The sequence below is a fragment of the Natrix helvetica genome, assembly GCF_964273705.1.
Source record: "Natrix helvetica genome assembly, chromosome: 3".
In the NCBI taxonomy this organism is placed as follows: Eukaryota; Metazoa; Chordata; class Lepidosauria; order Squamata; family Natricidae; genus Natrix; species Natrix helvetica.
The window spans coordinates 160,973,441-160,989,924 of NC_138549.1; the positions used below are offsets into that span (position 1 = coordinate 160,973,441).

Sequence of the window (16,484 nt, forward strand, 5' to 3'; positions counted from 1 at the left end):
TAAATGTTTTGATCTTTAAAAACAATAGGGAAGACACAGCAAAGAAAAAAAACACAATAAAGACAAAACAAAACACAGAACATACATAACAATATACAGTAATTTTACAGCTTTCTCTACAGCTGAAGCCCATCCTCACTAGCATCCTCATTAAATTCCCAATGCTGCCTCAAAAAATAACCCACAAATGTCTGTCACTCCAGGTAACAGACCATGTCGACTTCACCAAAGGGATTGACATCCTTCAGAGGCTACTTCAAAAAAAATAAGAGCAGGAACCCAATTTTCTGCTACCACATAATAGCAGGAATACAGGTAGTCCTCATTTACTGACCATAATTGGGACTGGGAACATGGTTGCTAAGTGTAACCGCAACTGTGCTTCATTTTACATCAATTTTTCTTTGCTTTACTGAGCTAGGAATGCTGTAAATGCAAGAATTCACCATATAGTTATTTTTTTCCATCACTGTCTTAACTGTGAACAGTCGCCAAGCAAGGATTACCTGTACTTGTTCTGAAGTAAGATGATTTAATGAGTTTAGTCTGATGAAAATGCATCAGCTAGCAGCACGCACTATATGTAGCTATGCATCAATATTTTCACACTTTCGCAGCACACAAGGACATCCATGATTGGGAACAGCAAAAGCAATGTTTATTACGCTGCTTCTAAAGCTTTTATTTGAAACACTTTAGGTCTAAAAAGCTCAATTTTTAGGCAGTTAAGATTTTTTTTCTTCTCCAGGAAGTGTAAAATGTTTAACAACATGCCCTAAAAAGTATGCTGACTTTAAAAAAGTAGCTGATATTTAAATCAGTTCAAATCTGTTTCTGTTAAAATCTGTGTCTATTATTCTATGGAAGCTGGGAAACAACTTCCAGTGGAGATCTTTGACAAAAAAAAGTAAAAAATAAAATTAAAATAATCAAATAAAAAATAATAATAATAAGGGAAAAAAACCCTCAAAAGAAGACTCAACGGACTGCTGTGTCTTTTCCTGACATCAGTTTCCTATGTTTCTGTATTGTAGTGGCTGCTTTATTATTGCTTCTGTTTTGAAAATGTGAAGCTCCCTTGCAAATTCTCAGTGTCATTTATAAATGTCTAGTAAAGACTGGAGGAAGAAAATGGAGAAAGACTCTATGCTAGGACATAGAGTTGCACAGTACCACATATGCAAGCTTTCTTTGCTTTTTATCCATTTCCAATCCTTAGTACAAGTTGTCCTCGACTTACAACAGTTCATTTAGTGGCCATTCAAAATTACAACAGCACTGAAAAAAGTGACATGACCATTTTTCACACTTATGACCATTGCAGCATCCCCATGATCACATGATTAAAATAGGGATGCTTGGCAACTGGCTCGTATTTATGATGGTTGCAGTGTCCCAGGGTCATGTATTCCACTTTTGCGACCTGACAAGCAAAGTCAATAGGGAAGCCACTTTCACTTAACAACTGTGTTACTAACAACTGTAATGATTCATTTAACAACTGTGGCAAGAAAAGTAATAAAATGGGACAAAACCCACTTAACAAAAGTCTCATTTAACAACATAAAATTTGGGCTCAGTTGTAGTCATAAGTCAAGGACTTCCTGCACAATGCTTCTTAAGCTTTTTGTTCTTAGGATCCCTTCCTACTTTTAAAAATTAGGGGGGACCCCCAAAGAGCTTCTGTTTGTATGGTTTATATTTATCATTATTTATCACCGTAAAAAATTAAATTAATGAATTCATAAAAGATTAATTGAATCATGTAAAAATAACAACATTAAACCCACTAGCTATAACATAAATATATACAATAATATACAATGCAAATAGTGATATTGTTTTTAAAAGTTTTGAAAATATCTTCAATATCTAGTAAATAATTTTGCTTTTAGGTATACCAACAAATGAATAATAAGCTACCCAGATTCACCTTGTAGGGGAGATGGTGGCATAAAAATGTAATAAATAAATCAAATAAATGTAAAAATTGAAATATGGATTTCTACTTGAAATATAGATTGCATTTGTTACTTTCATTAGCATTATTCACTGTAACATCTATAATGATTGGCTAAGTTTTCAGCCTATATTAATTGTACATAAACTAATATTTGAAATTAAAGAAAAGGAAGGCACTGAATATTCTGAGGTATGGAATCTGTTTCATCAATGGCTAAATGAGAGAAACGGAAGTTAGAACTCCCTAAAAGTACAAGAGAAATATTAATTTTAATATTAGGGTTGATTTCTGTAACTTATTAATTTGTATTAGTATTCATATTAACAATTAATATGCATTAATATTATGAGGGAACAGAACTGTCATTATGAGATTATTATTAGAGAATACGATTATTATTACTCTGATGAATATTACTCAAAAGAATTGTAACCCGACAACCCGACCCGTCTATATGGATTTTGAACATGTTGCTCTTTCTATTTATATTAATAATAAATAAATAAATAAATAAATTGTACATAAGCAGCTCTAATGCTTAGAATTATCCTTTTTGCACATATAAACAAATCATTTGAAAGTTTGCATTCCCCAAATGAAATTGGGAATGCTATTGTTTTCTAATTTAAGGATTTTGTCATCTAATACAATTGCCATGAACAATTTAATATTTCTAACTTTAATTTGAAATAATAAATCCTATCCCACATTTGCTGAAACAAACATATTACAAGAGATTAATTCTGCATCTTTTAAAATTTCTGTTGTGAAATAATATTTCTATTTCTGTTGCCAAAAGAAAAGCAATGCTCATGCTGTGACTTGTTGGAAATGAGCTGACAAGCTTTATCCTTGTGTGATACACTGTTGTTCCTTGCCGTTCAACAGTTTAGATTTGTCTTTAATTACTGCTGAGGTGTTGTGGCTTTTTTTCTTTTTAACTTTTTCTTTGACTAGTCATATCACTTTTTATTGAGGATTACTTCATTTTTAAGCCATGAGAGCTAAAACGTAGGAAGGAACTTGTGCAATTTGTTTGAATGAGTGTGTCTATCAAATATTTCTCTTCCTATATTTAAAATGCTCTCAAACTTTGTTGGCTCCAAAAACCTTCGATCTTAAGCCTGCACATGAAACCTAGATCTACCATCTGAGCCTCATTACTTATTTACACATTTCTAAAGATTAAATAGAAATATGTCTGGTTAAATGATGTGGTTTACAGAGAACAATAATATTGTTTACTATACATGGATCATTAATTATTACAACTGTAAGTACTGAAGAAGTGAAATAGGAGTAGCTAAGTAATAATACCAGGGTTGTCCATTTCTATTAACTCAATTTTATTCTAAAACACTTCAGTCTAAAACTGAGCAATAAGCTATCCCCTAATCTTTTTAAATAATAAATATTAGTCCTCATAATAATACCTCTAGAATTATTTTTAAAAAGCACTCAAAAATAGCAGCGAAGAAACACTAAATTTTGTCATTCAATAAATTGCTGAGTTCCCATCTAAGAAAGTAACATACATACATAGATAAACACACACACACATATATATAGTGTATGTGTGTGTATCCCCTCCATCAAAATATACACAGACATGAGAGAGAGAGAGAGAGAGAGAGAGAGAGAGAGAGAGAGAGAGAGAGAGAGAGAGAGAGAGAGAGAGAGAGAGAGAGAGAAATACTAACTACTTACTTCAGTTTATGATACATTTCGCCTCCCCCTGCCACACACACAATGTTCTTATCCAGCCAAAAGCTTCATATAATTAAAAACCACAGGCACTCATTCAAAGTGTCAGATCAAAAGGTTAATGTGTTATGGTAGAGAGGAAGTACTTATATTATATCCTTGAACTTTTAAGTTTACAGCATTTAAAAACAAGTTAAGTCAAACTCTGGCCAAAGTTAATATTACATCATATGATTGAAAAACATTAATCATAGTTGTTTTAAATCAGTTAATATTTGATAAAGTTAAATATTTGGCTTGATGAAAAAAGCTTGTGAGGACTGGCTAAAAATGTACTTCTTAAGGCTGAAACTTAAACATATGAACTGATTTCTACTACTGGAAGCAAGACAAAGCACTATGAAATGTTTCTAGAATCTTCAGCAATCTCAAAAAAAAAAGTTAGAAGGCAATAGTGAAAAATATTTTGGGAAACTTGGGAAATGATAAACCATCTGTATGAAATTATATCTTGTAACATCTTTCAGCTCCGAGGTACTGAGAGCAATAGAAAATGTTATTGAAGATGTTATCATGAGTCTGTCCAGAAATAAAGCACCTATTCTTATCTTAAGAAACAGATCTGATTGGGGAAATATACAGTAAGTAAACCATGCTTGCTAATGTATTTTATGCAAACATTATGGGTAAAATATGAATTGTATATTTATATATTTATTACATCTGATTAACTTTGTAACCTTTGATTTAAATTGAAAGTGCCAAAGATAACATGAAAACTTTTGGTTAACAACCTACATTCTCAAGGATTAGATTAGACTCAAGCAGTTCTATAGTCTTTAATCAGAATCTAATTCTGTACCAGAGGTGGTATATAGCAGGTTCTGACCAGTTCTGGCGAACTGGTAGTGGAAATTTTGAGTAGTTTGGAGAACTGGTAAATCACTTCTGACTGGCCCCGCCCCCATCTAGTCTCTGCCTCCTGAGACCCAGCTGATAGAGAGACAATGAGGATTTTACAGTAACCTTCCCCTGGAGTGGGGTTGGAATGGAGATTTTACAGTATCCTTCCCCTGCCACACCCACCAAGCCAGGCATATGGAACTGGTAGTAAAAAAAAATGTTGAATCCCACCACTGTTCTGTACCTACTCATGATCAGCAAGGCTTCAGTTTATTTCTGGTATACCTGCAGCATATTTTAAAGTCTCACTAAAATAGTCTTTCCATTGAAATGCTGATGCTTTGCAGAAATTGTGAACAGATATTCTTCCCTTTTGCTTCACCCCAAATCCTTACTGCAGGGCTTATGTTGACACTTTTAGGAATTTCCCTTCCTGGGAGGAGCTGTTCAATTTATCAACAGAACTGAGGGTTGACAAATATCTGTGTAAGGTGAGAATAGGAGCTTTTTGAAACTTCAGAACCTTGTCTAATTTGGAGTGGGTATTGATCAAATTCTGCTTTTTACACTCCTAATGATCAGCTTATTGGAGTTTGTACTAGCCAGCTGACTGATGTTCTCAGGAGAAGAGGAGGTAAAGCATGGAAGTGTCATTAGTAACACTAGTAACACCAAAGATGGGATTATTTTTTTTACTACTGGTTCTGCGGGCGTGGCTTGGTGGGTGTGGCTTGGCTTGGTGGGCATGGCTTGGTGGGCATGGCAGGGGAAGGATTCTGTAAAATCTCCATTCCCACCCCACTCCAGGGGAAGGTTACCGCAAAATCCCCATTTCCTCCCGATCAGCTGGGACTCGGAAGGCAGAGAATAGATGGGGACGGGGCCAATCAGAGATGGTATTTACCAGTTCTCCGAACTACTCAAAATTTCCACTACTGATTCGCCAGAACTGGTCAGAACCTGCTGAATACCACCTCTGTAACACTTCTTAGTAACAAGGAATGATATGGAAACAAATCAGCTGCCAATTAAGTGCTCACTATTCAGGAAATTAAATATTAATTCGAACTGTTAGCTTAATATGGAAACCAATGGAGATGACTGACAGAAAAGAAAAAAACAAAAACCTAGGAAATCAAAGAATTGTTTTAAATGATAGTGTGGAATTTTGATAGTAGGGATTACAGATTATAGGCAGGTCACTATGACAGAACTATTCCTGAATCTCATCAATAAAGAACTAAAAATATAGAATTGTTAATAGATGTGTCTTCTTTATTATCTAATTTTTAAAAAAATGTTTTAACTGCTATGAAAGTAGAAAGGGCACCAGAAATCCAAGAGGTATAATACTAGTGAAGAATTTATTCTATGTTTTCACTTCATTTATTATGCAGCTACATAATAGGTTTTTGAATTTTATAATTCAGAAATTTGCAATTGGCTTAAACTGTATTACATTCGGTAACGTGAAAATTATTATTGCTATTATTCAATTTTATATATTCAGTTTTAGTCTACTAAAATTTGGGAGAGACCACATTGATGATAGAATAAAATTTCACAATTAGAAGTTTCAGAACAGCCGCATAACAAAAAGTTAATGTCAGGGTTCCAAGAAACAGTTCCATCGCAAACAAAACTCTGAGGCATTTGGATTCCTCAAAGAATAGCTTTATTGGAAATATCAAATTGGCACATATGTGGTGAAAACCAACTCTGAGGGACCCCTTGGTTTTCACCTAATTAAAAGTTTTTTTCCCCAACCCCAAACAATCAGTCACATGGCCCAATCAATGCAGCATCTGCTCATCTGCTGACATCACTCCTCCTTCCTCCAGCCAGCTGTTCCCAGGCGAAATAATTTTATTTTGACTACACAACCCCAGCTATCTCTAATCCCCCTTCTATCCCCCGCTCCAGTGTGGCATCACTGAAGCTCCTAGGTGGCTTCAGCCAGGTCAGCTTCAGGGTTGACAGCTACATGGTAGATTATACAATACAATAGCAGAGTTGGAAGGGACCTTGGAAGTCTTCTAGTCCAACCCCCTGCCTAGGCAGGAAACCCTACACCGTTTCAGACAAATGCCTATCCAACATCTTCTTAAAGACTTCCAGTGTTGGGGCATTCACAACTTCTGGAGGCAAACTGTTCCACTGATTAATTGTTCTGTCAGGAAATTTCTCCTCAGTTCTAAGTTTCTTCTCTCCTTGATTAGTCACCCATTGCTTCTTGTTCTACACTCAGGTGCCTTGGAGAATAGTTTGATTCCTTCTTCTTTGTGGCAACCCCTGAGATATTGGAACACTGCTATCATGTCTCCCTTAGTCCTTCTTTCTATTAAACTAGACATAGCCAGTTCCTGCAACCTTTCTTCATATGTTTTAGTCTCCAGTCCCCTAATCATCTTTGTTGCTCTTCCCTGCTCTCTTTCTAGAGTCTCCACATCTTTTCTACATCGTGGTGACCAAAACTGAATGCAGTATTCCAAGTGTGGCCTTACCAAGGCATTATAAAGTGGTATTAACACTTCACATGATCTTGATTCTATACCTCTGTTTATCCAGCCTAGAACTGTGTTGGCTTTTTTGGCAGCTGCTGCACACTGCTGGCTCATATTTAAATGGTTGTCCACTAGGATTCCAAGACCCCTTTCACAGTTACTACTGTTGAGCAAGGTACCACCTATACTGTACCTGTGCATTTCGTTTTTGTTGCCTTTTCACCATTGAATTTCATTTTATTAGATAGTGCCCAAATGTTCAAATTTGTCAAGATTCTTCTGTATCTTAAGCCTATCTTCTGGAATGTTGGCTATTCCTGCCAGCTTGGTGTCATCTGCAAATTTGATGAGTTCCCCATTTATTCCCTCATCCAAATTATTGATGAAGATGTTGAAGAGTACTGGGCCCAAAACAGAGCCTTGGGGTACTCCACTGCATACTTCCCTCCATGATGATGCAATTCCATTGAGGAACTACACGTTGAGTGCGATTGGTCAGCCAGTTACGAATCCATCTGGTAGTGATGTTGTCTAACCCACATTCTTCTACTTTATCTAGTAGTAGGTTATGGTCTACCTTATCAAATGCCTTACTGAAGTCCAAGTAAACTATATCGACGGCATTCTTCTGGTCTACAAATTTTGTCACATTATCAAAGAATGCAATAAGATTAGTCTGGCATGATCTGTTTTTGACAAACCCATGTTGGCTTTTGGCTATTACTTTGTTTGCTTCTAGGTGTTCGCAAATTCGTTGCTTGATTATTTTTTCCAGAACCTTTCCTGGTATTGAGGTCAGGCTGTTAGGTCTGTAGTTTCCTGGATCTATTTTTTTCCCTTTTTTGAAGATAGGAACCACATCAGCTCTTTTCCAGTCCTCTGGTAGTTCCCCTGTATTCCAGGATCTCTGAAAGATATAATTCAGTGGTTCTGAGATTTCGTCTGCTAGTTCCTTCAGAACCCTGGGGTGTAATCCATCCGGTCCTGGTGATTTGAACTCGTCTAGGGTAGACAAGTGCTGACCATTTTCTTCCCTATTTCAATTTGTGTTCCTAATCTGATTTTTGTGGTGCTGTTTTTGATAGGTTCGACTGTTTTATCCCTTTGGGTAAAGACAAATGCAAAACATGAGTTAAATAGTTCTGCTTTCTCCCTGTTGCTTGTCACCTTCTTGCCACTTTCTCCTAGCAATGGACCAATTGTTTCCTTAACTTTTTTCTTGTTTTTAACATGTTGTAAGAAGCTTTTTTTTGTTATTTTTTACTTTTGTGGCAAGCCTTTCTTCATTGTGAGTCTTAGCTTACCTCACTTCATCTTTACATGCTCAGGCTATTTGTTGATATTCTGCCTTAGTTATGTGGTCCCCCCCCCCCTTTCCACTTTTTATACATATCTTTTTTGCCTTTCAATTTGTCAGAGAGTTCTTTACGCAGCCATGCTGGTTTCTTTTGGGAGCTGTTATTTTTCTTCTTCATTGGTATTGTGCTAGATTGGGCTTTTGTAATCTCATTTTTCAAAATTTCCCAAGCTTCTTAAGTTGTTTTCCCCTTGAGGATTCTCATCCATGGAATTTTTCCCAAGCTCTCTCTAAGTTTATTGAAATTAGCTCTCTTAAAGTCCAAGACTCTTGTTTCAGTTTGTTCTACTACTTGTGTTTGCATAATGTTGAATTCCAATATTGCATGGTTACTTGCCCCCAGGGTTCCTGTGGCTTCAACACCTTCTATCATTTCCTCTCTGTTAGTGATAATTAAGTCCAATATGGCTGATCCCCTTGTTCCCTTCTCTACTTTTTGGGAAATAGAGTTGTCTGCTAGGTTTGTTAGGAACCTGTTGGATCTTCCACTTGGTGCAGAGTTTGTTTCCCAGTTGATATCAGGGTAGTTAAAATCCCCCACTACTATTGCAGTGTGCTTCATACCTTAGTTAGCTGACTAGCAAAAAGTTCATCTACTTCCTCTGCTTGGTTGGGTGGCCTGTAGTATAGACCTATGGCAATGTCATTTAATATTGATCCAAATGCATTCAAGATAGTTCTCATCATTGTTGTGCTCTATTTCTATAGAGAAGTAATTATTTCTTATATATAGTGCAACTCCACCTCCTCTTTTATTTTAACATTGCAACTCTAGCTCCATCTATAACTAAAAGTTTGGCTAACATGTTTTGTTGGAGTTAATTTAGTCTGGGTTTGTGAATTTTAGAAGAGGAAATTTTGAAGTCTGTTCACCTCCTTGAGTACTATGAAATAAATACAATAAGGGCTGGACTAATTAACTGGAGATCAAAGTTTAAGCACAAAGAAAATAAGTAGAAAGAAAATAACCCATTTCTGAGTTTAGATTCACTTGATTTTTGTTTATATACGTAATAAAGCAAACCAAAATAATGTTATATATAATGCTATTACCTAATCATGTTACTAATCACATTCTTTCTAAATATAAGGAAAACTGAAATTTGATTGTAATTTGTATCAAATTTAAATGACAAAGAGTTTTCTATGCAACCAACTGAAGTAAAATGAAATTAGACATGACTAACTTACTCTGGATCCATTTCAGTACCTTGAGAAATCACAAGTTTCAATTTCAATTTCAATTTATTTGATTTGTTAGCCGCTCCCTCTCCACAAGGGACTCGGGGCGGCGTACAATAAAAAGCACATATATATATACATATACACATACACATACACGAAGGAGGTAACAATCGTTAAATACATAAAGTAATAATAATAAAATTAGCAATTAAAATACCCCAGTTTAAAATTACGGATTTAAAAAGACTGTCAGGAGGAATAAGATGGAACTATGGTTGAGCCAGGCCGGATAATTGAAAAAGTTTTCTAAGACTGGAAGATTTATTATGCTTTTATAATGTAGTGTCTTCTGCCACCTTAAGGATATAAAAAGTAGTGACTTTGGATAGCAAAACACAGCATAAATAACTGTTTCCTAATATTTTGTATAAATGAGCCCCATATTTCATTATACTTATCCACACAAAGTCTATGTCTATAGGCAATCTGCTCATAAGTAACAGATATAAACAGGATTTCAATCCATTAAATCAACGGGAGTACAGAATGTGTTTCATTCTGGACTTTAAAAATGTTTCAGACCCTTTTGTGTAGGTAATGGTAACTGCTTCTCTCCAAGAAGGAGAGAATCTTTGTCACTACATTAATAAATCCTATTGAATTTCAGAGAAAGTTTGAGATTTGGGGATTTTCTCTGAGGTGGGCAACTTGGCTGAGGCCTTAGTCACTTCCTGGAATAGTGGTGTCAGGGGCTTGGATTGTACCATCCCTATGAAGCCTTTCTCTGTGAATCTCCCTGTATTATACTATACTGTGCATTTCCCTAAACACCCATTGTGTACTCACTGGGTGTTGGTCCTGGGGTGGATCTTGTTTGATTGGGAGATGGAGTACCAGGTGAGACATCTGGAGCTCCATTGAAGGAAAACGAAGAGAAAGACAAACTGGTTTTTATGATTCAAAACCCATATTGAGAATTAACTTGAAGTGGTAAATTCAGTGAAACTTCAATATTTCCCTGCCCTTAAGGCTTAGTGCATCTACTGATAGCCATCTAGTGGCCTGGAAATATTAGGCTCCGTTGTGGTCATAAATTGAGGATTACCTGCACATTTTATCTTTTTCCTCTAAACTTTAGTGCTAAAATATTCTTGACTTTTATGTAATACTACCAATCCTGATGAATAAAATATCAGATTATTAGTTCTTATTTTAAATTCCTGTTTGGTTTTCAAAATTAGTTTTACAGAGGCTGTAGGTTTGCAGATGATATCTAATTGCACCACACAGCAAATAAGAAGTGACAGTCCTAAATCAGCACCAAAGTTTGGTAAGTTAAAGAAACTCAGCAATATATTGATCTATCTAGTTCAAAAACATTTCATTCCAATTCAAAGAATGCACAAATGGATCTGATCATTTAATTGGGATCCACTTTTGTCCTCTTTGCGTCAGGATAACTTGTGCAACAATTTGTATTGATTTGAAGCATAAACTTTGTTTCATAAAATCCAAAGCTTTGCAGGTCTATTTAGTAAGAATAATAAAGAAATAAGCGAGTTGCTAAAATATCTTTGGGTTAAAGCTTCCTGGATACATAATAATGCAATCCTCCTGTAATTTTGCATGTATTCTTGTTTCTCTTGTTTTGCATAATGGTATAATTATGGCATTGTTCCTATTAATAAGCAGAGATGCACTCATTGTATATATTTTAAAGAAATCATAAGCCATACCAAAGTGAATCCATCTCCATATTTTAATGTATTTTCCATTATGCCATCTACACATGAAGCCTTAGCATTCTTCAATTCAACATTCTCACATTATTTATAACTTCCTTTTCATCTGTTTTATTTGACACAAACTCTTCAATGTATGTTTTCCACACAAGACTTCTAGATCTCCAATTGCCTCAGTCACTGTTTCTACACTCTTTTATATCATTCCCACTAGGTATTCCTATTCTCTTCATGTCACCTGGTTCTTTTTTTTCCTTCTGGATCACATTTATTCAGAATATTCTTTTTCCCCAAAAAAACTTCTTCCATTATCACCATTCACTGGAGGATAACGTAAAGTTATTACAAACCTATGGATTCCTCTACAGTGTTTCCAACTTATACCTCTACAATAACCCTGATTACATCAGTTCATATTTTCTGACATCTTTTAGTTCTTTTATTCAATTAAATCTTCGAATACCTTCACTTCTATGCATGTATTTGACAATTGTACTCTATATTATCAGATCACTTTCTTCAGATTGATTATATACTTTCCCTTTCTCTTAGTTCCACAAACACACACTATAAGTATTTTTCTTTCAGTTCATTTCATTTATTAATTCATGCTCTTTACCATTTAAGCCTTTTTATTCCAGGTTGCATTTTTTCTATGCTATAGTTGTCAGTTGGGTAAGTGAATAAATATTGATCTCCATTGTCTGTTGTGGTTTTCATCAACTAAGGTGTTGACATAAAGCCTTACAGTGAGATAAGATTTAGACTAGGTTGTCATATTTTTGCAAATAATGCCAACAGTAAGAGAAATAATTTGTATGCCAAGAACTTGAAGATAAAATACAAGGGATGCAAATGTTTCAGGTGGCAACTGTATGAGGTTTTGCTTTATGTTTCAGCTTTGTGTCTTAAAATATTATCTATAATCTACAAGATGATTCAGACAAACACGTATGCAACAAAAAGGTAATAATCATATTTATATGTATTTCTAAGGTTAAAATAAACATATACAATATTTATTCACTTTATCTTTGTGAGAATTAGTGAGAGTCAAGTCTGGGAAAGTTACTCAAATTACATTTCTGCCTTTTTATAGAACTATTGTCTTAGTAGTGAATATTCTTCAGAGTTATTCCTACTGCCAATTAAAATTTCATAGAAACAGCCTCAAGAGAAGTATCAAATGATACTTGCATTTTAACGACATCACACAAAATTATGTAATACTTTTGTTAGATGTCATGGCAAAAATTCTATATCGTTCTATATTGTTAGTATACGTCATCATTTTGATGCTGTGGCTTGAAACTATGATGTGATTCCTACCCTGTGAACTTATTGTGCAAAAGTGAATTAATTTCATAAAAGCTTATTTGTGCTGTACAAACATAGTCTCTGTGATAACATTTCTATTGTGATCTTCTTCACTACCATGATATTGTTTGAAATATTGAAGCAGTAAAGTTATTCATTGAAACATAAAATCTAGTTCACCATTTTGAAATATTTTTGAAAGTGGTTCTACTAAATATATTACATCTGAGATTATCTAATTAGCCTACAAGACTGCTGTGTTTTTATGATGCCAGAGTAGCTTTTTCAAGTTTCAGATAAATTAATACGGCTGACCAAATTTTACTCATTTAATGATATACCAATAAGAGAATGAAAGGAATCATTTATTCCATAATCAGATCCAAACTTTACAGATGCGACAAGAACTGTCTAGTAAGTTAGCCCACATCAAAAATAATATTTATTACATTTAAATTTTTCTCTAAGCATCTCAAATCAGGATTCATCATTTTCCATGCCACTTCCTAAGCTTTTATCCTCTCTTATGGTAAAAGAGACCGGAAGAGAAAGTAACCAGCTCCTTTTTTGGTTGCATAGTGGTCTGAATATTGTCTTCTTCATCTTAACTCAACAAACTCTGACAACTTGTAAAAATCATTGTTGAAATATTCTGCATAAGAATAGTCCTGAACACTCCCTTAGGGATTTTCCCTACAATTTTTAATTATTATGGGTTCCATTTAGAAGAGACAAAAGATAAGATTCAAAGAAGATGACAGAAGAGTGGAACAATGTCCCCAGGCAATACTTATGGGATGCCCTTTGCTAAATATTCATGACTACTACTTTCTAGGTAGCATTGAAATCTATTGAGACTGTTATTATTTTATTTTAAAACTACATTTTATTCTGACAGAGATATCTTTTACACTGATACAGTACTTTTTGGTAACCAGAGGGTTGTGGACAATATTATAAATGACATTTGCTGTATGCTCAAGATACCCAGAAGGACTCTACATATTGTTAAGTATTAAATATCTCTTACATGATCTGTAATAGTTTAATACGTTTTGTGGAGAAAAAGTACAAAATACTATTTTTATTAATTTTCCACAATAGTAAACACAGATGGACGTGACAAAATAAAAATAGAAACGTCATATCTAAAGAATAGATTTGTTGGCAGTTGCAAATCACAGAAAGGAGAATAATGTGTGTGTGTGTGTGTGTGTGTAATGTGGGCTAGTCTTTTGTCATTTCCTTTCTCTAATGACACTCCGGAAGCAAATTATACAGTATAGCCAAAAGAAAATAATTCTTATTTGTCCTTTCTGTGACTGCTCACTCACACTATAATCCACCTTGAAAAAGAAACATTTCAGCCTATTGTTTCAGTACTGCAGTGCAAAAGGGAGATATCATCCTCCTATGCTCCAGCAAGTCTGTCACTGCCAGAAAACTTCCTAAACTTTCCCCGTTTGCCAAACAAAAAAATGCAGTTGAATGGTTTTGAGGGATCGGTTATTGAAGAATTTAAATATTGTCTAGAAAAGACAATTTGGAGGATAGTGGTCAAATTTCTATAAATGTCAAGTTGGTATGGAAATAAGTCATGCTATTTATGAACCTGAAGAAGTAGTTCCCTAAGGCAATATTAAATTCAGCCAATCCAAGAACTGATAAAATTTCCTGTGACTACAGTAATTGAGAATATTATTACATCATTTATGTTCATTTAGGATAAACATTTTTTCCTATCTAGCCTATAAATAATGATTAGATATATTATCCTGGTGACTATATAATTACTATCTGAAATTACTATTGTTTTCTTTGCAGCTCTCCACTAGCAAAGGGTGCATTTCTGGTAATCTTAGTTATATTGAGGAGGATGGTACAAAAGTAAATTGTACTTGTAGTACCACAGTATGTATAATTCATTATTATTTCCTGATTTTATATAAGGTGCACATTTCTGTATTCTAGCTGAAGTACATAGATGACATGTTTTTGCTCAATGCATTATGAGGCCCTGTAATTTTTTATTCAGGAGCTACATTTCCCACTTCAGGTCTTTTAAAAAAAATAGACAAAAATGATTTTTTGCAAAATTACAAAAAATCCTCTTTTTTTATAATTGCTGGTAAATTCAGGATCGCAAACACATTCTCAGTGTTTATATTGTAGATATTGTATAATTATTGTTGTTCATCCATTCCATCAAAAATGGATAGAATTAGTGCAGTCTGCCTAATTATTTTCAATATGACTTCAATATGACAATCTACAATAGCATTAAGTATAGTATGTTTAAATCACTAGAGAAAGAATTCACATTGAATTATCCCAAATTTAGAAAAATTATACTTTAGCTCTCAAATAGTTCATAGCATCCATGTATATATTCAATAAGAGAAAAACCAGTATTTATATCCATTAGGTTTCTAATATGATAATCAAATTATTGATGCTTGGATATAATTTTACTGAACTGATTATCTGTACTTTTTTAACTTGCACCTAACTAGTGCACATTGTGGAAAAAATATTTTTCTGCAATTATGCAGTCTTCACCTTACCTCTGAGTTGTGAATGTTTTTACTATTTTACTAGCAAAATACTAGAGAGGGTTGCTTTTCTTTCTCCAATGGATTTTATTTAATCAAATAAACTCCCAATTCATAGAGTATTTCTAATGTACTGGTCCCATCACCACTATAAGGTAATAACTCTTGAAGGATGGTTAGAATTAGTGTGTTAACATATAAAAACCATAATACTTACAAAGCAATGAAGAATTACTATAGTTTATTGTTTTGGAAAATACTTTTAGAAATTTACTTTTGCTTTTTATTGTCTAATTTATTTGAAAGAATGATTTTCCTCAGTTTCTAAAACAATTTGATGTCTGTTTTTTTAGACACCTGTATCATCTAATGTAGAAGGAATAAGAAGTATCCTTTAAGCAAAATGTATAGATTAAAGAAAGTAAAAAACAAAATGAAGACTCGAATACAAAATTTACTAAAGATTCCATATAAGTGGCATCACTGATGCTATAATTGTTCACATTATAGTAACAGAAAATTATATAATTTCCAATACTTTATGCAGTGCAATTAAATTCCAGTATATTTTCTTGAACCCTTTAACTTTACAGATTTGATTACAGATGCAAAATTTATTCTAATTATAGAAAAAGATGCAACTTTTCAGAGACTGTTAGATGACAACTTCTGCTGTAAAATGTCCCCAAGTATAATAATTACGGTACAAGTTTACATTTTTCTAAGCAAATCCAATCATTCTCAAATAAACTTAATTATCCAGATACATTTCAATACAATACAATAGTAGAGTTGGAAGGGACCTTGGAGGTCTTCTAGTCCAACCCCCTGCCTAGGCAGGAAACCCTATACCGTTTCAGACAAATGGCTATCCAACATCTTCTTAAAGACTTCCAGTGTTGGGGCATTCACAACTTCTGGAGGCAAGCTGTTCCACTGATTAATTGTTCTAACTGTCAGGAAATTTCCCCTCAGTTCTAAGTTGCTTCTCTCCTTGATTAGTTTCCACCCATTGCTTCTTGTTCTACCCTCAGGTGCCTTGGAAAATAGTTTGACTCCCTCTTCTTTGTGGCAACCTCTGAGATATTGGAACACTGCTATCATGTCTCCCCTAGTCCTTCTTTCTCTTAAGCTAAACATACCCAGTTCATACCCAGTTCAATTGTATTTAGATCTGGTTTCAGAAGGAAAACTGCCTTGGTCATACTATGAGATGGGCTACTACCAATATAATCTGAAAGCATAATCCTGTTTAAA

General features: G+C 34.3%; 1 protein-coding gene across 1 annotated transcript in view; it reads left to right on the forward strand.

Moving 5' to 3' along the window:
• Nucleotides 1-4,165: 4,165 nt before the first annotated feature.
• SPO11 (SPO11 initiator of meiotic double strand breaks) overlaps nt 4,166-16,484 on the forward strand; it is a gene marked incomplete at both ends in the record, with an annotated part of 31,171 nt that continues 18,852 nt past the window's right edge. Inside the window, 7 exons of the mRNA XM_081946543.1 lie at nt 4,166-4,308; nt 10,858-10,946; nt 12,258-12,324; nt 13,574-13,682; nt 14,500-14,586; nt 15,581-15,614; nt 15,821-15,930. Of these exons, the coding sequence (XP_081802669.1) occupies nt 4,166-4,308; nt 10,858-10,946; nt 12,258-12,324; nt 13,574-13,682; nt 14,500-14,586; nt 15,581-15,614; nt 15,821-15,930 (639 nt within the window). The remainder of the gene's footprint in view (nt 4,309-10,857; nt 10,947-12,257; nt 12,325-13,573; nt 13,683-14,499; nt 14,587-15,580; nt 15,615-15,820; nt 15,931-16,484) is intronic.